The sequence below is a fragment of the Antennarius striatus genome, chromosome 14, assembly GCF_040054535.1.
Source record: "Antennarius striatus isolate MH-2024 chromosome 14, ASM4005453v1, whole genome shotgun sequence".
NCBI lineage: Eukaryota > Metazoa > Chordata > Actinopteri > Lophiiformes > Antennariidae > Antennarius > Antennarius striatus.
This window is the reverse complement of record NC_090789.1, coordinates 6,760,295-6,781,707: the sequence shown is the minus strand read 5'-3', so window position 1 is coordinate 6,781,707 and position 21,413 is coordinate 6,760,295. Positions and strand designations below refer to the sequence as shown.

The 21,413-nt window shown below is 43.3% G+C and overlaps 2 protein-coding genes across 3 annotated transcripts; both read left to right on the top strand.

Annotated features, from left to right (window-relative positions):
• The first annotated feature begins 2,960 nt into the window (after nt 1-2,960).
• Nucleotides 2,961-4,815, top strand: npy (neuropeptide Y). The gene is made up of 4 exons (XM_068333051.1): nt 2,961-2,998; nt 3,267-3,454; nt 4,457-4,546; nt 4,655-4,815. Exons 2-4 carry the CDS (start codon nt 3,267-3,269, stop codon nt 4,674-4,676), a joined length of 300 nt encoding a protein of 99 aa, XP_068189152.1. The 5' UTR covers nt 2,961-2,998; the 3' UTR covers nt 4,677-4,815.
• A 1,110-nt stretch (nt 4,816-5,925) lies between these two features.
• On the top strand, nt 5,926-21,208 carry pals2b (protein associated with LIN7 2, MAGUK p55 family member b). 2 transcript variants are annotated; one of them, XM_068333127.1, is made up of 14 exons: nt 5,926-6,058; nt 11,249-11,312; nt 13,411-13,670; nt 15,574-15,674; nt 15,804-15,956; nt 17,058-17,210; nt 17,431-17,658; nt 18,332-18,463; nt 18,534-18,630; nt 18,805-18,873; nt 18,959-19,120; nt 19,204-19,406; nt 19,490-19,618; nt 20,124-21,208. In XM_068333127.1, the coding sequence occupies exons 3-14, from the start codon at nt 13,544-13,546 to the stop codon at nt 20,298-20,300; spliced, it is 1,731 nt and encodes a 576-aa protein (XP_068189228.1). In that variant the 5' UTR covers nt 5,926-6,058; nt 11,249-11,312; nt 13,411-13,543; the 3' UTR covers nt 20,301-21,208. The 2 variants fall into 2 exon arrangements, with proteins under 2 accessions (XP_068189228.1, XP_068189229.1); XM_068333128.1 differs by lacking the exon at nt 13,411-13,670.
• Nucleotides 21,209-21,413: the final 205 nt, after the last annotated feature.

Sequence of the window (21,413 nt, the reverse complement as noted above, 5' to 3'; positions counted from 1 at the left end):
CTGCTGTTTGATGCAACTGCAATGCAACGCGAGTCGAGATACATCAGGCCTCGTGAATACCAGTCGATAATCTTTTTATTGAAGTTAATTAATCCGATGATGCCTTCAGTATGAATGTAATAACAGGCCTTACGTACTCAGAAATACCTTCAGTTTGCAGCTGCAGCCCACGTAGACAAACAGGAGACTGCCGGTGCTATAAGTAATAGTAGTGCTTGGTTAGAAGTAACAGTTGTCACCATAAGACAATAGTGCATTCAAAGGCAATAATTTAAATGTCAGACTTGTTTGTGAGAGTGGTGTAATAGCCGAGAGAGCGCCAACCCAGAGATGATGCTTTTTTTATTTGTCCTCCCAGCTTGTTTGCATATAACTACCTGATTGAAGCCACATGCTTGCCTGCTTTTGTTTCACACCCCCCATCACTGTTGCACATATGGTAAATTTGAAAAGTGAGATTCACAGCAGCAGAACATTACAGGTCTTTGGATTTTTACTCATTTTTCAAGAAAATCATACTGTCCAAACCAGGAGGCTGATGATAGGAGGGGAAACATATTTGCATTTAAACAGCTGGATCTGCAAAGCATTTGTTCTCTACAGAAATATTTCTAATAACAATTAAAGCACCAAGACTTTGTCTTACACCACCCTTTGTCTTTTCCTTGAACTGGAATACAACACTATCCTCTGCACCAACATCCAGCAGATTTCAGTACAATGTAATGACTGCATGCCGCTCTGCTGATTTTGTACATTATGAATTTATTTCTGCCATTTTCCTCTTTTGGATTCACCTCCATTTAGTTTTAATGGCATGTTGATATTGTATTATTTTGATATTGTATTATTTTGCCAACAGATCCCAATAATATGACCAAAAACCATTAGCCTTTAGTGACAATTCCTTAATTCAGTAATGTGTATTGAATAGTGTGCATTCATTGGGAACTATTTTCAGGTGTGGATGGGTACATCTTTACTGAAGAATACCAGCATCTACTATTGTGGTAGATGCTGTACACAGCATCTACTACAATATTTGACTTGATTTGACTTGTAAAAACAGGTTTGGTTTATATATTAAAAAAACCCAGCAACTACCACTTAGAGGCCAACAGTGCAATAAACGTCATTGTGAGGTTTTCATGTGTGGTTTAGAGTGACACGTCTCTATTTATTTGATAGATAATCATGAAGATTGGCATACACAGTCATATTAATAACTTTGGTGAGATTTCTCCTGTTCATTATTTCATCACCAAATGTCTTTACAACAAAGAAACATCCACTTTGGCCTAAGCTGTACTTTGTGATTAGCACTAACAAGCAAATTATAGCATGATCAAGTCTTAGTTATAACTGCAAAGACTAAGCTGTTGCTAAAAGTCTTCTGATTTGGTATCAAATTTGATGCATCTTGAAAATTTAGCGTGATAGTATATCCATTTGTGGAATATTATTTTTCTTGAATAATGAACTAATAATGACATCAATGTGATTCCAAATGAAAGGGGTTGGTTTTCATTCAGAGAGCTATATCATGAGGGTGGTCTGTACAATCATGGGGTTATTGTGTTTATGTACGATGACATCACTGTGACACTGAGCTGCTGGGGCAGAGGTCTGAGTCCTCGGACTCCTATCGTTTCTCTTTATTTTTAAACAAACACTAACCGGCCTCTCAGATATAACTATGTGGTTTAACATGTGCATCATTTATACACTTCCACATGGAGGTTCAAGCTGTTTCCTTCAGAGGAGGTGTTACACTTACTGAAGTGAGTCACTACGTGTCTGTGTGAGACTAGAAGTTCTAAATCCTGCCTGTGATCACGATGATTCGGTCATAACTTTGCACTCCAGATACTCTCACTTGTGTCTCTTTCCTCATCTCCCTCTTAGCATCCTGTACTACACAAAAAGCTCTTACCACATCCTCCGCTGCACCTTAAAAAGCTGCACTGCTGAAGAATAGTGATTTTGATAGATTGTATGCTTGCACGCTGCCGTACAAAAGGATCATGAATGGGAAGTAAATGAAGCACTTACTGATACAGATTCATTTGAAGTGCTATTTGGGTTTTCTTATTAAGTGGGTTTCTTGGAGATTGGGCTCTTCTTTGACTGACGTGCCTCTACATTCACATTTAGGCCTTTTGTTCACATCGCGTGTTCGAGTCTCTATTTCCATCCAATGGAGTCAACCACAAAATGAAATAAGTGGACTGATTCAACGAAACAGCATGTCATGAAAAGTGTTCATGTACATGGAAATCTGTTTGAGATCTTTTGATTCCAGATCACCGAGGCGTCGTCTTCGAATCTTCTTTTGGTAAAGAGGCCGCCTGTCAAAGATTCATTTGATGCCATTCTTTTGTGGCTTCAGCTGGCTTTATTGATCTCATTGTGCAAAAGAAATGCGACTTGATTGTGGAATAATTTATTGGCTTCTTTCTAGAGAAACCTCATAAACACCAAAACATCACACTCCTTTTGTATGTGTGTGTGTGTGTGTGTGTGTGTGTGTGTGTGTGTGTGTGTGCGTGTGTGTCAATTTACAATTATAAGACAATAACTCAATTAATATATCCACAGGTAATTGAGTAGGACTTTTTTTTTGCCGTTACGTTGTCAGCATCCTAAAAACCTCATGACTGCAGCTGGATTGATTCCACTCTTGGAAAAACAAACTTCATCCATAATCCTTCTCGTTTTCGTTGGTAATTAAGTCTTATTAGCTGATTCTATTTTTAGTTTGCGTTTTTCATGCGTTTAAAATATAGGCAAACTGCTTAAAAAGCCCTAATAACCGCGTCACCGGTGACGTTCAAATGAAGAAAGGCAGAGACTTGCGCCAAACGGTGCGGAGCTCTGACGCGTTTTTCAGCAGCGCCTCTTGCGCTCACAGGTATAAGACCCACCGCACTCCGAGCGCCCGTGGACAGAACACACGCCAAAGGACTGCGCGCAAACCTCCGCATACTCTCTGGGAAATGTAAGTACCTTCATTTTAATTTATTAAACACACACATCATATTATGAAACTTATTTTGAAGTGTCTGCGCGACTTGCGAGGATTTTCTGTATGCAAAGAAGCAGCACTAATCCCGGTTATTAGAGATGGATCACAATATTGACGTTTAAATGTGTTTTTGTTCAAATCAATGGTGTGTGTATTCCTTAATAAAGAACATTAATAAGTTTAAAATGTCTGGGGAGAGTGTCCAGTGTCACTGAGCATCTTTCTACTTTCCTGGAACCAGATGCATCCTAACTTGGGGAATTGTCTGGGGACTCTGGGACTCCTGCTGTGGGCCCTGCTCTGTCTGGGCGCCCTGACGGAGGGATACCCGGTGAAACCGGAGAACCCTGGGGAGGACGCCCCGGCCGAGGAGCTGGCCAAGTACTACTCAGCCTTGAGACACTACATCAACCTCATCACAAGGCAGAGGTAGGCGGACTGTGGCACCTCGTCACAAGAATAGAAGGAAGCCTAACGTTTGAGTTCACTCTGTTCCACCAGACGGTAAGTGCTGGATGTCATGGCATCATACAAGTCAGGAGAATCAAGTTTTTTTGGAGTTGTTTTTAACAGCTTTGGGAGATTCATTCAGTCTAATTCATTTTGTCTTAAATCTATAGTGCCAAATTCAAGATTATATATATATATATATATATATATATATATATATATATATATATATATATATATATATATATATATAATAAGCACACACATCATATATAAAACGCAGTGATCGGACAATGAAACACCGCAATTAGGCATCAAACAAAGTGCGTGGGAGCTGATAGTCCCTGCAGGTCTGCCTGCAGCTTCTCACATCTTCTTACAAACCAACCAGCACCCGCTGACTATTTAAGACCTGCAGAACAAATCCTGAGGAGAATTGACTGTAAGGATCAGCATGCTGTGTCAAATCACCACCACAGTGTGCAGCTCTCTATATTGTATGGGCTTGAATGCCACTGCAGTCATTCAACCACCCATGGTGGCAAGTGCACCGCCGGGGCTTATCATCGGATAGACAGACAAGGAAATATGAGGACCTGCGAAGAAAGACTTGTCTGTCCCTGCAGAGTCTGTATCTGACTGTGTTCATGCACCACTAAGTGTCTAATTGGACTCATGACATGAGGACAAGCTGAGGCTCAGATATTTGTATTCAGTTCAGCCAAGGTCTCCTTTTTCCTCTATTCTATTCTATTCTATTCTATTCTATTCTATTCTATTCTATTCTATTCTATTCTATTCTATTCTATTCTTACACTTTTTTCCAAGTGTATGACATAATCTTGAAATTTCACATTACTTTGACACCTGTCTTTTCTTTGTGTGTGTGTGTGTGTGTGTGTGTGTGTGTGTGTGTGTGTGTGTGTGTGTGTGTGTGTGTGTGTGTGTGTGTGTGTGTGTGTGTGTGTGTGTGTGTGTCAGGTATGGGAAGAGGTCCAGTCCTGAGATTCTGGACACACTAGTCTCAGAGCTGCTGCTGAAGGAAAGGACGGACACACTTCCACAGTCAAGGTGTGTGTGATACTGAGTATAAGATCTCTGTGTTGTTTAAGCCCTTTCAGGACCTGACTGTTGTCCTTTGACTCCATGCCCCCCCCCCCCCTCTCCTTCCATCACCAGATATGACCCATCATTGTGGTGATGCCACCATTTGTTGGATCCCTCCTCATTGCTGCCCGACTGCAACATCCTGACCCTCACACATGAACCACTCTGTACTGCTCTGCACATGATGACCTCTCTCTGCCCAGTTTTCCTATTAGCTTCCACTTATTCTCACCCCCCCCCCCCCATCACCGACAGTTACAACTGCTTACTGTATGTGCCATAAAAATGTAAATAATGTATTCAGATTTATCATCTGTGGAACATAAATGTGATTGTATAGTATAATTGTGCTATTAAAGATTGTTTGAAGAAACACTCTTGATTTCTGAAGAATTAATGTTTGTGTTGGTCAGGGAAAACGTTGAAAAGTTGTCAGATGTTTACTGAAATAAGAGTCAAGTTGGACTTGCCTGCAAGGTGAAATGGAGCAATAACTCAGGTCATACATGTGGATTCATATTCATCAATTAATTATTTGAGATAAATCACCTATACTAGAACACACACTGGTCCTTAATGCTGTCCTGTTGTGCACATGGACCGCTGAGTCATCTTATTGATTCTTTGGTATTTTCCAAGTCGTTAGACTTGATAGACATCTTGAACCCCTGCTGACTACCGACTGGATCAACCACAGCTCTCTTCAAATCCCCAACCCCAGAATCGCATGGTCGTAAATGACCATGCGATTCTATGAGATTGCGCCCTCTTGTGGCCATAAGGTAAACGCTTCACTGACGTTTGTGTTAGCATAGAAATTATTACCGCAACATGACATGTAATCATGTCAAAACATGACAAACGTACCTCTATAAAAAATGAGATAAAACAAAAATAAAACACTCAGACGAACGTGTTATGGAATAATAACATAATAATATCTCCTATTATTTGAGGTGTGACTGATAATATTGTTCTTAAAAAGCGTGTGGTCTTTTGTGGTAATTAAAAAAATAAAATCAAAAATTATAAACATTTATAGTATAATCTATGATTATATTATTATTACATCCGCGTGATAGTATCCTATTGACATTGCGTCATGAACTGTGAAAGTACAGAACTCCAGGTAGACCTGCGTTTAACTTTATTAACCGCGATTAATATTCATGTTTTTTTTACATGACGTTTTTTGAATAACAATGAACTGTATTTATGTCAATGACAGAGTAAAAAAAAAAAAAAGAAAAAAAAAAGCTGTACATATAAAATATATTCATGTGGCCAGGGCGGTACCTCTGCTGCCATTGGTCGATATTGCGTGACGTATAAAGAAAAGGGCGTGGCGCGCGTGTATGATTGACGTCGTGTTCTCTGGTAGTCTGTTGCGGGACCAGGACGGACAGTTGAGGGGGGCCTGAATGTCCAACCGGGACAATCCGTGGACTACCGCCAACTCCCACGCACTATTTCCAGGTAGGTCGCGGCGCGTAATGATATTTGCGGTTCGATCTGGAACTCCTTCATCCGCTGTCATTCAAACGGGAGACAAAGACACTTTACCGCGTGTGATGGGAGTTTGACAGAGGAAGAGTCCGCTCTGTGTGAGAGGGGGTGCGGGTGGGGGTGGTGGGGGGGGGGCAGGTTTTATTCTGACACACAGCAGCAGTGTTGGGCGTCCGTGGCGCGTCTTTTCCTGAATCGCGCCGGGAAGGATATTGCGGATGGGTTGGAGCTGTACGTGCGCGCACGGCACAATGGCTCGGATGGGGAACAAAAAAATGGCCGCATGTGTGGCGAAATCCGTGTGAATGTACAGTTGTGTGGTCGGGTCAAAGCGTTTTTGGCACGGATCTGGCGCACGGTGAAAGCGCACGGGGATGTGGCCGTGCGTCACAACTCTGGCGTCGATCCGCCACTGGGGAAACATGAGCGAAGACACAAAAATTCAGAAGGTCGGATTGACCTGAAACTATTCATATCTGTCAGGGGGGGGGGGGGGTACAGGATGTCGAAAAATATACTTCAACTCCAAGTCGTGCGCAGTCACAAGAAAAACTTTCACGATAAACACGAACGACGCTTTGAATGAAAACGTTCATCATCATCATCATCATCATCATCATCATAACGCGGCTTGGCACAGGATGACCGACCGGAGGCGCAGCCAACACGCTGCTATTGATTTGACTTCTTCGCTCCGCTGGATGCATGAGTGCACCCTGTAGTAATGATGCATCAGATCCACTTTGTGTGAGCACTTAATGGAAACGTAAAACCACTTTCATATCACAGCGACCGAGCAGCTCTCCAGTGAATGATTGGACCTCAGTCAGCCAGGAGAACGCAGGCTCACTTGGTGAGATTTATAAGCGCTTTAAACGGGTTCACGTGATGGGGGAAGCCCGATGCACATACGCAACATCCTTGGGGATCCTTCCTGGGAGGGGCTACAAAGACCAGAAGACGGCTGAGAGTTTGAATCTGGTTGCATCTTAAGTAGAATTTATGATCCTTCTTCCTCTCTTCCTTTCAATCCCATTATGCCCTAATTAGATTTTATGAATCTAATAGGAGAAATAAAAGGAGGAAGGGAATGGGCCAAAAGCAGTTGAGTGCATGTGAGTAAATCTCAAGTTTCTGGACTGGGATATCCAGGATGACCTGCTGAAGCTGGAAAATGCACTGAATTTAAATATATTTATTGTCCTTACGAAACAAACAATGCTTATACTGCTTTTCTGTTTGAGACAGTTCATAGCATTTCATTTTTTAAAAATAGATAAATCTACAGAAATCTATCATATTCTTCTGCATTTTTTTGTGACTATTGCTATGTGGTGGTTGTTTGGTGGAACTTTGGATGACTTGGATCTGTGGAATGCAACCCAGTGGAAGTAGAAGAAGTAGGAATTTGCTTGTGTGAAGGTAATTTTACCGTAGTAAACGTACCAAGCTGCTCTGAATGAGTCCCAGGACTCAGAGTAAAACATAGATTTCAAGGTAAACAAGCTCTTCCAATGTTTGAGCGCTTGGGAGTCAGTGGTGAGTCACTCAGAGGCCGAATCCAACAGACGCTTCTGCTGCTTCATCATCAATACACAGCTAAAGGGGGGGGGTCGTCTGCATAGAAAAGAGGAGGAAGGGGCTGAAGAAGTGAGGGATGGAGGAAGGGATACACACACACACACACACACACAGACTGGCGTGACTCAAATCCCCCAGCTGCAACAACTCATGCATCACAGGGTTGTTATCTGCACACCCACAATCAACGCTCATTCTCACACCAGACTGCCCCTCCCTGCCTAACAAAATAACCGACACCATAACAGCCATCATGGAATAATAGTTAGTTAACGTGGAGCTTCTGCAGTCTGCTCGATCTGAACGCTGAATCTGCGATGACCGATGAAGAAGAGGAAGGTGACGAATAAGACCAGATAAAATCAGAAGTATTTTGTGTTGCTGCCATCAGACAGTGGTGAAGTCATTGTTCAGCAGGACTTGTGAGATCCTGATGTCATGATGAACACAGGATAAGGAATCTTCTCTGGGTGAACCCATTTCCTCATATCTGCCCAGTTAGATCCATTTAAAAAAAAAAACATCACTGTTCTCATTTTTTTAAAACTTTGCAGCCTTGTTAGGAGCTGTTGCATCACTTCAACCTCCCCTCGCCCCTCCTCACCTCCTCCTTAATGCTAACTGTTAGTAGCAGGGGTGGGGTGGGGGTGTGGGCTGGGATAGGAGGGAGGGCTGAGAGGAAGCAGACGTAGACATGTGGGGAGTTAGATTAAGTTACCATGTGCTCATTATGGAGATGCTGCACGTTCAGTGCCGAAGGCGTTCGCCCGGGCTGCAGACGGCGATGAATCCTCCCATCCCACCAGCTGACGGGTCGATGCCAAGGAGACTGATGGGGAGTGTCCAGTGATGCAAGAATCCATGTCTTTGTGTTTAAAGTCATCATAAATCTGAAGAAAGCTGCTGTTTATTTAGATTGTGTGTGTGTGTATGTGTGTGTGTGTGTGTGTGTGTACATTTGGAGAAGCGTGATCCAGACATATGACATATAATAAACATGTTTTTTGGTAAATGTTCTGCAGATACTCATCTGTTAATGGTGACTAGCCATCCTGGTTGTAATCCTCTTACTGAGTGGCTGTGTTAACACATGGAGTGACCTACATTGGTGCTTCTCTGGGGGGCAGCGGGTGACTGTTTGCAAGCCTGGACAGGATGGGGGGTAGTAATTGTGATGGTGGGGGGAGGATGGTTGGGCAGGTATATGAATAGCATCTCATATACACATACATATGAGTGTGTACAGTACACTTCTGGTGTCAGGAAAGCAGACTAATTCCACCCTCCCACCCAGGACTCTGCTAGCAGAGAGACATCTGGCTCTTAAGTCACTGAGGAGTGGCGGCTGCTGCCAGAACGCCGTGCCCCCGGGGTTCTGCAGTGCACAAGAGGGCAGAGAATATGTTTTTATGAGGCGGAGAATAGAAGTGAATAGACATAATGACATGAATCGTGTGGTTTCTCCACGAAAGATGCCTCGTAGGCTCGGCTCTGTTTGTATTTGTGCGTCTCAAGCCGTAGGGGTGAGATTGTTGTTCTCCATCCAGAACCATAAAATCACTAAATGTTCGTGTTGAGACACAGGTAGGCTGAGATTTCCTGTTAGCGTGACAACAAATAGGGGAATTAAAACCACACAGGGTGCTGATGTTTATTTCTGCTTCGAGTCTCACACACACACACACACACACACACACACACACACACACACACACACACACACACACACACACACACACACACACACACACACACACACACACACACACACACACACACACACAAACCAGTGTGAGAAAGCAGTAGTGTTTTGTACAAACCAAACCCTCTGATCCCTCCATAATCCTGCCTCCATGAGCTGTCCGTCATTTGTTTGCCCGGCAACCAGGGGGCATTCAGAGGGCTTCACACCATCCTGCTCTACGCTCCCTGTGCTTTTCCTTCAGTCTAAAGAGAAGTAAAGGAGAAACTGATGTCCATAAAGGAACATTTTGGGAACCTGCGGAATGGAGTGGTGTGCTATATCAACGATAAATGAAAACGCAGCTCCATGTTTTTCGTCCTTGAGACGACCCAGACATGTAAATAAGTTCGTACACGTAGATTCCATCATTACTTTTATCTGGAGCAAAATCTCTGACAGCCTTCATGGACTTTCAGACACAAAAAAACAGATTATCTGGAACAGTTACACTTAGTCAGCAGTTTCTAGAAAAACAGGTTATGTAGGTGTTTTGTCATCCCTAGCTCCGTCTAGTCTTTAAGGATTCTCATCTCTGTCTGCTTTCCTCAGTGATTCCCAATGTGCGCTTTTCTGTATTCTGTTACGATCCACTCCTTCAAATCTTCTTGGAATCCAGAAGCGAGTCCTGATCATTCATACAGATATATACTTATACTGTATATATACCATACATAAGGTTGGAGTTTCACCTCCTCTATGTGCTTCTCCTTCCACGTTTAGACCTTTCATTGGTCCGGCTCCTGCTCGATGGTGCAGATGATTTCATGAGGAATGGTCACAGTGGCTTTGGCTCCATTAACATTCTTACAAGGGATATCTTTCACTTCGACTGAGAGCTTCAGACCTGATTGTAATCTGTGTTGCGTAATGGATCGAGCCCTTGCTCTCTTTTATTTGACACAATTAAAGACCATTTAGCTCTCATCATTGAAAAGACCCAAGTGTAAGAGGAAGTAGATTCACAAAGAGAAGAATTCAGGATATGAATCGATGCTTTTGGTTGGTTTTGACAGAATGTGAGAGGAGATTCCCGTGATCCTTGATGAGACGATCTCCACCGGACACCGAACCATCCTTTCTTTCTTCAGGGCAAGGAAAAAAGGGAAATGGAGGAAATGAGCGAGGCTGAACTAAATGAAGCGTGAAAGAGTGATAATTTATTGTCTTGCGGGTGATTGCAGCCATGGGTTATTTGTAATCACTCTATTTCATTGTTTTTGTTTTTGCCAGCTTGCATTTTCCAACGGTCCGTTTGACAATGGCTGTTTGTGGCAGCATGAACAGCTTTAGTGCCACCAGGCCCTCTGGTTCTATCAGATAAATGGGACTTTAAACGTCATGCAACAGGGGTCAGGGTTGTTTTTAGGAGAGCAGGTCCACATTTGGAATCCCTACTCAAACAATTTGAGAATCTGTTGTCCTAGGTTCTTGTTTTACGTAATGAACATCTACAACATATGTTGAGTTTGCAATTTCAAGTCTATCTGGGAATGAATAAGTGCTGCTTTTTAGACAAATGCTGACTGATGATGGAGGTTTCCTCGAATAGCCGAGGACAATGAACCTCCCTGGATAATTGTGCATCACTCCGAGGGAACAATGGTACCCGCCTACAGGCGAGACTCTTATCTCAAGAGACTGGTTTGATCTAGACGAATCAGACATTCCACAGAGCAGACAGAAGAAGTTCTTGAAATGTTCGTAGAGGTCAAACAGAAGCGCTAATATCTGCATCATCAACCGAGTACGGAATGAAGAACATGCGATGATGCAAGCAGAACTGCATTTACATGTCTGGTAAAAACAAAGTCTCACTCACTGTCTTCTGTCTTCAGGTCTTCGCGGTCGACCGATGAGCAGCCACTAGCGACTGGGGTTGGGCTACACCGACTCAAACAGGTAAAATCAATTTCTTTAGACACCTATATTTTTTCTGAGAAACTGTAAGCTTTTGGGGAAATGTTTTCTGACATGTTTTTGTCGAGCTGAATGGGAGGACTGCCGGGTTTTGAAGCGAGGATGTGCAGATGATCGCTGTAAAAAGAAAAATCACTATGAAGGAAGCAATGAAGCAGCAGGTTTTTGTATGTGTGTATTTTTGTCCTCGTGGCTTAAAAGACTGAAAACACTTTCACTTCAAGGACCTTGAAATTATTATTCTGGCACTATGACTGAAATTTAATGGGTACCATTATGGTTTTGTCACTGCTATAATTGAGTTACTGCTGGATATTTAACCAATTCCTTTATTCAAACAGAATCTTATTTTTCTCATTATGCTACGACATCATACTCTGTGCAATTTTCAAGACTAAGCAGACTTCCCATGATGCTTTGTTTTCTCCTCATAATGCAGCTGTAGCTCAGTCAACCCTGAAATCAGCCCTCATCGTCTTACTTCCTCCAGACGAGTAATTAGACAAAAGTGTTGTCTGTGCAGAATATAATTCTGGACCATTTATCCTCATGTCACCAATCAGAAATTTACTTTAACTTTGTTTTGGTGTAATTATTTTTTGGGGGGGGGGTTTGACACTGGGGTCAAATGAAAGCTGTTGCATTTCAGTCAACATCAGTAAAATAGTCTGAAACCAGAGATGTTTGAACACAGGATGTTCTCAGGAGAGCGAGAGAGAGACTGTAATCCCGTGCTTTCGTGGCCGGATTAAAATCTAATGTCCTGGGGTTGGGGGAGGGGTTGATTTGTGTGCAGGGGGAGGCGGGGCAGATTAAATCCCACAGATCTGCTCTTTGTGCAGCGATGTCGCTCAGGGAGGGGCTTAGTTCATGCTGGAGGGGTGGAGTCTTTTATACATTCATTCATTGTCCCCAGAGGATGACTCTTAGGGAATTAGACAAACTACTCACCTTTTTTTCTCCTGTCGATATTCCGATTTATCCATCCAAATTCTGCTTTTGTTTGACAATAGCGAAAACAAAAGTGTCCCATGTGTTGTTCGGTAAAGAAATATCCACAAACATAATGACAGACTAGTCAGCTTCAGCTGCACTGAACAAATGTTAAAGCATCCTTATATGCTACATGAAGGTGGCCAAAATGGTTCCCATTATACTCACTAAACACTGACACCTTAGTCATTATATACATGCTAGTTTAATAATCAGCTTCAGCTCCATTCATCCGTGTCTATACAGCCTCACAGAGCTGCTTGCCTGCCATTATCCTCCAGTGTTATTATTTCCAACATCGTCACGTAAGACGAGACACCGGATATGAAAGGCTTTAACTTGAATCTACAACCTCAAGTCCAGCGACAAGTAAGGAGGGAAGGGCACATTTATTTAAGGAGGAAGAGAGAATAAAGAAAAAATAAAAGGAACAAGGAACAAAACACACTCCGGTTAGGCCCGGACATTCATGAGTTTCTGCAGATGTCTGCAGCGGGGGTCCAAATCTGAGCAGTTTTAATGGCATCAAAGAAGGGGGGACGCAACTAATCTTTTGTAAGATTAGTTGCGTAACACCATGAGCAATGTGGACAGGTATGTGAGCCCCACCACCACCACCACCACCACTACCACCATCCAGGCTTCGGATGAGATGGGGGAAACAAGAGGAAGGATTCTGAAGCAAATGCTCAACTGCAGGCGAGAGGTTGGGATTATATGTGTGTGAGTTTGTGTGTGTGTGTGTGTGTGCGTGTGTGTGTGTGCGTGTGTGTGTGTGTGTGGGCAGGGAAGGTATTAAAGCCAATGCCGAAGGAGGGGACTGATGAGCGTAGAGCCCACGTCCACATCTGTGTGCGATCCAGCTTTCTAGCTCCGTCTCCTTTCATGCCCGTCGCTCTGAACTGATCTTCACATCATCCTTTTCCCTTCCTCTTAAATTCCTCCCCCCTCATCTTTCCTTCACCTCTCCGCTGCTCCCCCCCCCAACTCATCTCTTAATATCCCCTGATTTTAATCCCAATCCATTGTCACTGTCTTTGTGTCTCCTGTCCTCTGTTTTTTTGTTTTTGTTTTTGTGGGAGTTTAGTGGGTCAGCAGTGCCATCCCAGACGATTGGAGGACAGTTGCAGGACAGCTGGTGGTTTTTTTTTTGTGTGTTTTTTTTAGTTTTTAGTTTTAGAATTCTTGTGGTGGCAGGGAAGAGGAAGGAAGGATTGGCAATGGTCACAGCTATGGAGGATGTCTGTCCCAATGGGGTGCAGGAGGAGGAGATGGCGCCCGTGGGACAGCCTGGAGCAGAGGGTCACGCGGTTGAGCCGTCCACCCAGGAACCGGGCACTTCAGGAGGTGAGGAAAAGACGGAGAAGCTGTGAGATCTCACCTGTTCAAAGTGACAGATAGATCATCTGGTCTTTGCTTTCATTTTTAACTCTCAGACATTTTTATCGGATGTCCATCGGTCTGGAGCACATGTGAAATGTTGAGAGTACCCTCCCTAAACTTTAAATATACAACAATTCCTGAAGTCTAGTTGTGTTATAACATTCTATAAATTAAATTTTGTGTGTTTTTTGGGGGGTATGTCACCTCCCGTTGCCTCCTTTTTAATAAAATAAATGGAGTAAAGTTAATGCTTTAAAGCAGATTTGGAATGCAAAGGATTTTTGTAATGAATTCATACTTTGTGAAATCAGTTAGGACTCTTGTCTTTTCTTTGGATCCCACAGCTCATCCCATATTCTGCATTGCTGTAAAAACAAATATATTTTGTCGGGTATGATGGGATGTTTATGCGTCAGTTTACTTTTCAGAAATGACGCAGGTTGCCAGGTCTTTTCTCTCTGGACTTGTTTTGCATTCTGTGAGAAACAGGTGTAGGAATTCTTTTAGCAGGTGGTCTCAGCATCATGCGAGGCTTTAGTGGGCGTACAAACAGAGGGATTGGTTAGTTGGGGTGACAGAGACCGCAGAGGGAGGAATTTAAAGCAGAGCAGCGCTAGTGGGTGGGGTTGGACGTCACTGGACGGTTGTAGGATGAGCAAACACTCGTAGGGTCAAGGATGGATTGGCTGACAGAGTGAGCAAAGGTCAGGCCCGCAGCGGGATCCATGTGTTAGTTTTTCTTGGTTCTGTGGTCATATGTGACTCTAGAAGGTGGAATTACGACTAATCGGAGGCTGGAGTGAAATCACGCTGCTTTAATGTTATTTTAACTGCAATTGCAGCTCTACTGTGAGACTGTGTGTTTACTCCAGGTTGTGAAACCTTGTGTTTGTGTACGTGAACACCACATGAACTGTCCATAAAGAACACATGTCCCAATTTCACCTTTTTTTTTCTTCTTTTTTTTAAAATTCTTTGTGGCTATGCAGTTTTTATAATCTCACATTTCAGTTTTCTTTCAACACAATGATAAAAATCTACGGTTCTGTTTTTACTTGGACATGTTTGTGCAGATGAAATTGTATTTTCACCTCTTCGTACAGCTGTGTGTTTGTTTTTGTGCACGTGACACCGTCACGCTACAGTTTAACCGAAATGATTACGATTGACTCGATTTTGAAATCCAAATCGGTATATGTAGAGTTAAAAATAAAAATACAGAAATACAATCATTTGGGATGAAAAATCATATCCAAAACTCGCAAAAAACACACGTTGAATCAAATTTTCACATGAGAACATGTCGGTGTGAAATTACATTTTAAAAGACATCACTGTTTATGACATTTATGTTTTTTTTTGCATGAACTCTTAAATTTCTCATGTCAATGATCCAAAACTACAAACATATCTGAGCAAATCGTAAAGTGTGCTCATCATCATAGAGCACAGGGGCATGTCATGATTTGTGTTTTCCAAGGCTGCAGATTACTTGATTCTGCACTTTACTAAATGGAAGGATGAAATGACAGAGTGTGGCTCGACCTCACCACAGACGTGAGTCAAGGTCGAGGATGATGAGAGGCGTAGATGCTGAGAAAATCACAGAGGGAATGAACTGTGCGCAAGCGATGACTGGACGATGACTACGCACACACACACACACACACACATACAGGCACACATTCCCAGGGCTTTAATGGTCTTAAGTTGGCTTACACTGGCTTTGAGACCCTGGTCTTGAGGTATTAGCTCTTCACACCTCTTCATCTATATTGATATGTTACGTCCACTGACTTTTGCGACTCACAAGTCTAATTAAAATCCTCCTTTCTGTGTTATTTTTTCTCTCCTCCCATCCTTCCAGCCATGCAGCAGGTGTTGGACAATGTGGGCGAGCTTCCCACCTCCGCTGGGGTCAAAGACATCGACTTGCTCTTCCTGCGCGGCATTATGGAAAGTCCCATCGTACGTCAGCTCTCACCTTTACGCTGACAACAATATCCTCACTTCCACACAATAAAAGTCTTTATTGTTATATACACAAACGAAGCTCGAGCATTGCACAGAGCACTGAGCGCCTCTCTTCTCCTTTAGGCCCACGAACAGCTGGAGGAGGTGAAGCTGGAGGCGGTGCAGGACAACAACGTGGAGCTGGTGACGGAGATCCTGGGTGACATCAGCAACCTGAAAGTGAAAGACGACAGCACAGCCGAACTGTCCCGGATTCTCCAGGAGCCGCATTTCCAGGTGAGACATGGCAAACACACTCAGAGAGGATTTCTGGGTTGTACTAACAACCAGTAGACTTACTATTGATTCAGGCTCTATGTACAGGGACTATAGGGAATAATCAATTTTTACCTTAAGTTTTTGCATCTTCTTTTGCATCTTCATCAATAAGTGCTATATATATTATATTTTATACACTATAAGGTGCACCTAAAAGCCTTTAATTTTCTCAATTTCTTATAATCCAATGTGCCTTATATTTGAAAAATATAAGGCACATTCATTGAAGATGAGTCCTCAGATTCATTTTATAATTTTTTTTTTTTAAAAATAGGCCATTCATTGAAGGTGCACCTTATAATCCAGTGCGTCTTATAGTGTGGAAAATAATGTACTTTGTATTTGTTTGTGTGTAGATTAGAGTTTTACCTTCATATTTATCTGTTTAAATGTTTGTAGAATGAATAGGAAGCCTATGCTTATAATCTTTCGACTGTACTTACAGTCGCTCACAATTGATGTTTTGCATTCTGCCTTTGTGCATCAGTAAAACATTACTTCTCACCTTAAAGCTACAAGAGGCTTTAGCCTGGGTAGACCAACAGGAGCTAGCCCATCGTATCCTCTGCACCAATCAGAGCACGCCGTGCTTTAAGCTGAAGGATAACACCCCTCTGACCTACTGAGACAGAGACAGATATAGGGATGGAGAGGGAGTCAAGTCGGGAATAAATGAGAGTGGGAATGAGGAAACGTGATATTACATCACATGATGTCTGGATTTAAAGACGTGTTTACTGTCGACTGACAGCTGGGGGGGGGGAAAAAGGAACCTGAGCAGAAACTCGGTTGAAAGACGCAAATTAATACCAAAATGATTAGAGTTAGGTGATAATCCATATTTGGAACTGGAGCCATTAGATAATTACTTTTTATTTCCGTTCAGCCTGGATTCAGGCACTCAGGACTTTACAGCCTGGTATTTAGTGGCTGTTGTCGTCATTTTAATTCCAAAAATTCACTCATGATGCTAAAGGCGTAGCATCAACACAAAGGCCTCTTAAAGTCAGCAAACTGGCGCCCAACGTCTCTCCTGCTTTGTCTTCGTCTTTTCTTCAGTCTCTCTTGGAGGCTCATGACATGGTGGCGTCTAAGTGCTACGAAGTCCCGCCCCCGACTGAACCAGGAAACGACGCCGCGGTGAACAACGCGCTGATGCAGGCCGACGCCGTGCGCATGATTGGCATCCGAAAGAAGGCCGGAGAACCACTGGTGAGCAGAGCAAGACGGTCCCAAGAGTGTGTGTGTGTGTGAGTGTGTGTGTGTGTGTGTGTGTGTGTGTGTGTGTGTGTGTGTGTGTGTGTGTGTGTGTGTGTGTATTCTTCAGGCTGAGTGCATTATTCTATCAATAATTGAGAATTGCGGGTGAAGGCGATTGCTCATCCGAGCAGCAGAAGTTAAGCATCATCCCTGTCTCCCTCCGTCCTCTCAGGGCGTGACTTTCCGCGTGGAGAAAGACGACCTCGTCATCGCCAGGATCCTCCACGGCGGGATGATCGACAGGCAGGGTCTCCTCCACGTGGGCGACATCATAAAGGAGGTCAACGGGAAGGACGTTGGTAACAACCCCACCGAGCTGCAGGAGATGCTCAAAGCCTGCAGCGGAGGGATCACCCTGAAAATACTCCCGAGCTACCGAGACGCTCCAGCACCTCCACAGGTAAACACACACACACACACACACATAACGTAATGAGAGGCAGATGTTGGGCAGTGATGTTTGATTCAGTCCTCATACAATCCCCTCCACAGGAATGTGAACCCTATTAATAACCCTCCATGTATTATCTAGGTCACACTCACACACACACTTCTCATAATCTCATGCTACAAGGAGAGTAGAGTAATTTCTTTAGGTGTTTTTTTGGCCACAATTCTTTTGCAGCCTGTTTTAAAAGCAAATGAAGATCTTGTTCTTCCAGAACAGAGCTGCAAATTGAATTCCAAGCACCGACAACAAAATGAGACATAAAGCAAAGTCACTTCCTGCTCCGCTGGAAGTGAGCGCGCTGCACAGAATATTTTACTGGCTTGTTTTATTGCTTTCCTTGTTTAATCTGATGTGCCGGCGAGAGCACTTACTCTTCCTGGTGTCCGCTGCTCGGCACAGCGGGAACAGCTGTGCGAGGGCAGCGTCACGCACTCGACATAATGAGTGTGAATGGGGCTGCTGTGCTGCACATCATGCTGAGGTCGAGTCTTGACATCTTTTTTTGTGCTTGTCTGCTTTCATCATCAACTTATATTAACTGAGACAAACTTTCCCCCTGATCTGTGTGTGTGTGTGTGTGTGTGTGTGTGTGTGTGTGTGTCTGTGTGTGCGTTTGCCACAGGTGTATGTGAGGCCATACTTTGACTACAACCCTGCCCACGACAACCTGATTCCCTGCAGAGAGGCAGGCATGGCCTTCAAGAAAGGCGACATCCTCCAGATCGTGAACAGAGAGGATCCCAACTGGTGGCAGGTCAGCCGTCTTTCATTCTTTTTCTTTTGACTTCCAACACACACCTTAACTGATCTGCAATCTGTGACAGGCATGTCATGTGGTCGGCGGAGCAACGGGACTGATTCCAAGTCAGTTCTTGGAAGAGAAGAGGAAAGCCTTTGTCCCAAGAGAGTTGGATGGATCAGGTATGTTGGAGTTTGTGCCTGTTTTTCTATTAAGCCATGCTGATGTTGAAAAGCTTGGAAAATTTTTCACCAGATAGCTCTTTGTAGTCGTGTTTCCCTTTGGAAAATGGTCCGCGTCCGCCCTCCCCTGGCCACAGGCTGTAATAACAACTAAACGTACATCCTCTGTTACAGGGATCCTTTGTGGAACCATAGCTGGTAAGAAGAAGAAGAAGATGATGTACCTGACAGCTAAGAATGCAGGTCGGTTCATGCTTTTGATTTTTAAACGTTTTAAATGTGTTATGCTTACTTTCACTGGGTAATAATTGTACTTCCTTCTAAACAGAGTTTGACAGACATGAGCTGCAGATCTACGAAGAAGTGGCCAAGGTGCCGCCTTTCCAGAGGAAGACACTGGTTCTGATTGGCGCTCAGGGCGTGGGCCGGCGCAGCTTAAAGAACAGGCTGATGGTGCTTCATCCCACGCGCTTTGGCACCACCATACCATGTACGCAGTTTTTATGTCTAAAATTTTAAATGCAAATGAAAGAGAAATCTGTTCAAACTATTAACTGAGGGTCACCTTTTAAGACACGTCACGACGGCCACGTGATGAGGAGCTGAATAGCAACTCGTACCACTTCACCTCCAGGACGGAGATGGAGGTGGACGTGAAGGCCGGACGCTTCCTGGAGCACGGAGAGTATGACGGTAACCTGTACGGCACCAAAATCGAGTCCATCCACGAGGTCGTGGCCACGGGACGCAGCTGCATCCTGGACGTCAACCCGCAGGTAAAAGGAGAGCGAAGTTTCAGAGCTGCGTGGATTCTATTCTCTATTCTATACGTAAGGACGTCTCCTCTGCGTCTCCTCAGGCTCTGAAAGTCCTGAAAACTGCGGAGTTCATGCCTTACGTGGTTTTCATCGCAGCACCAGATTTTGATACACTTAAGGCCATGCATAAAGCTGTGGTGGACGCAGGCATCACCACTAAACAACTGACGGTGAGCTAGCCCCAAAGCACATCATCAACACACACTCAACGATTGTATTAATCCAAACAGTGATAAAACAAAGAGATGGACCGACAACATCAAAAATGGGAGAGTTGTAAAACTCCTAGGTGACAGAACTGGAGTTTACAACTCCTTCCTGGAGGAGAACAGGGTGACAGCGCCCACTACAGGCTGGAGGCAGAGCAGCAGTCAGATTTTGTTCGGTGATGTTACAATGACAGGATGTCGGGTAATTCAGATGTGTGCAGTATTTTCCACACTATAAGGCGCACCTGAAAGCCTCAAATACCGACACTGCGCCTTATATATGAAAATGTTTTAAAATAGGCCACTCATTGAAGGTGTGCCTTATAATCAGATGCGCTTTCTAATCCAGTGAGCCTTTTATATGAATTTATTTTAAATAGGCCATTTGTTAAGTGCGCCTTATACTGCAAAAAAATTCTTTATCTGTGTAGCTGGAAAAACTCACCTGCCCTCTGTTGACCAGCAGGATGTGGACCTGAGGAAGACAGTGGATGAGAGCGCCCGGATCCAGAGGGCGTACAGCCACTACTTCGACCTGACCATCGTCAACGACAACCTGGACAAGGCCTTCGAGGTGTTACAGGCCTCTGTGGACAAACTGTGCAGTGAGCCCCAGTGGGTCCCGGTGAATTGGGTCTACTGAAGATGAGCATGTGTGTGTTTTAACGTGAGGAGACAAGAGCAGAAACATTAAATAATAGTTAAAAAGAAAAAAAAAAAATCTAATTCCTGTCTCCTCGTTGGGCTCACACACCATGCAACTTTTTTTCTACTCAGAACTCAAAGGGAAAGAGTGCTTATTTATTTTATAACTTTTTATGAAAGATCTTTCTATTCAATGTGAAATTCCAGCGAGAATGAAACAAAAAAGAGGCGGTCCATAACGTGGACCCCATCTTTGCTTTAATTTATTGTCGTAGCTACGCGTCTTACTTTGTAGTTGTTTCCCTCTGGTTTCAAGTATCTGTCGGTCTGGTCTCTCGTCGTGAACGTCAGATCCACAACCACCATCCAAGCTCCATCATGAACACAAGGAAAGGAATCTGATGAGAACTTTCTTCTTCTTCTTCGGAAAAACCTCCGTGGCTGTTTTAATTTCACATCCGTGCAACTTCATCCTTTTCAATGTGTTTGCGTAGCTGGCCTTAAACCTTTCTATCGGAATCCTCCACGTTACCCACTGGATAAAAATAGTTTCAAAGGTGAATTTGTGCAAAATCTCCAGTATGTAAAAGAAAAATCAACTTTAAAATGTAATTTATCCACTTCAGACATTTTTGATTTGTCTAGTTTTGGGTTCTTTTGTTAGGTTTTCATCAGTATGGTGTTTCATAGTTAGTGTTTTTGTCCTACTTGATCCTTTGCTTTGTTTTTAATGATCTCGTTTTCCATCTGTCGACCATCAACGTTGTTCCTGTTACACATCAGCCAATTTAATGTTTTCTGTGTGGATGTGGCGCAAACCCATCCTTTCCTCATGATCCTTATCTTTAAGTGTTGCAGTATGCCAAAGCCCTGATCATACTTTAAATAAAGTTTGAAATTTCTAAACATGCATTTGTATTTAAATCTGACACACGAAAGAAAACTACTTTATTTAGATGCCGACTTTTTAAGAGTAAACTTGAAATTTCAGAAATGATTTAAAAATGTTTATTTTCAAAGGACACATTTTGGGTTTGGGAGTCGAGGCTCCGCCCTCAGCAAATCCAATACTTTTTTTTTTTTAAACTATGAAATCTAAACAAATGACAAC

Bases quoted from the DNA above. Each gene is read 5' to 3' on its own strand.
- pals2b (XM_068333127.1), top strand. From the start codon at position 13,544: ATGGTCACAGCTATGGAGGATGTCTGTCCCAATGGGGTGCAGGAGGAG. The intron at 15,675-15,803 runs GTACGTCAGCTC...CTTCTCCTTTAG, and splicing joins GCATTATGGAAAGTCCCATC to GCCCACGAACAGCTGGAGGA. The intron at 17,659-18,331 runs GTAAACACACAC...CGTTTGCCACAG, and splicing joins ACGCTCCAGCACCTCCACAG to GTGTATGTGAGGCCATACTT.
- npy (XM_068333051.1), top strand. From the start codon at position 3,267: ATGCATCCTAACTTGGGGAATTGTCTGGGGACTCTGGGACTCCTGCTG. The intron at 3,455-4,456 runs GTAGGCGGACTG...TGTGTGTGTCAG, and splicing joins AACCTCATCACAAGGCAGAG to GTATGGGAAGAGGTCCAGTC. The intron at 4,547-4,654 runs GTGTGTGTGATA...TTCCATCACCAG, and splicing joins GACACACTTCCACAGTCAAG to ATATGACCCATCATTGTGGT.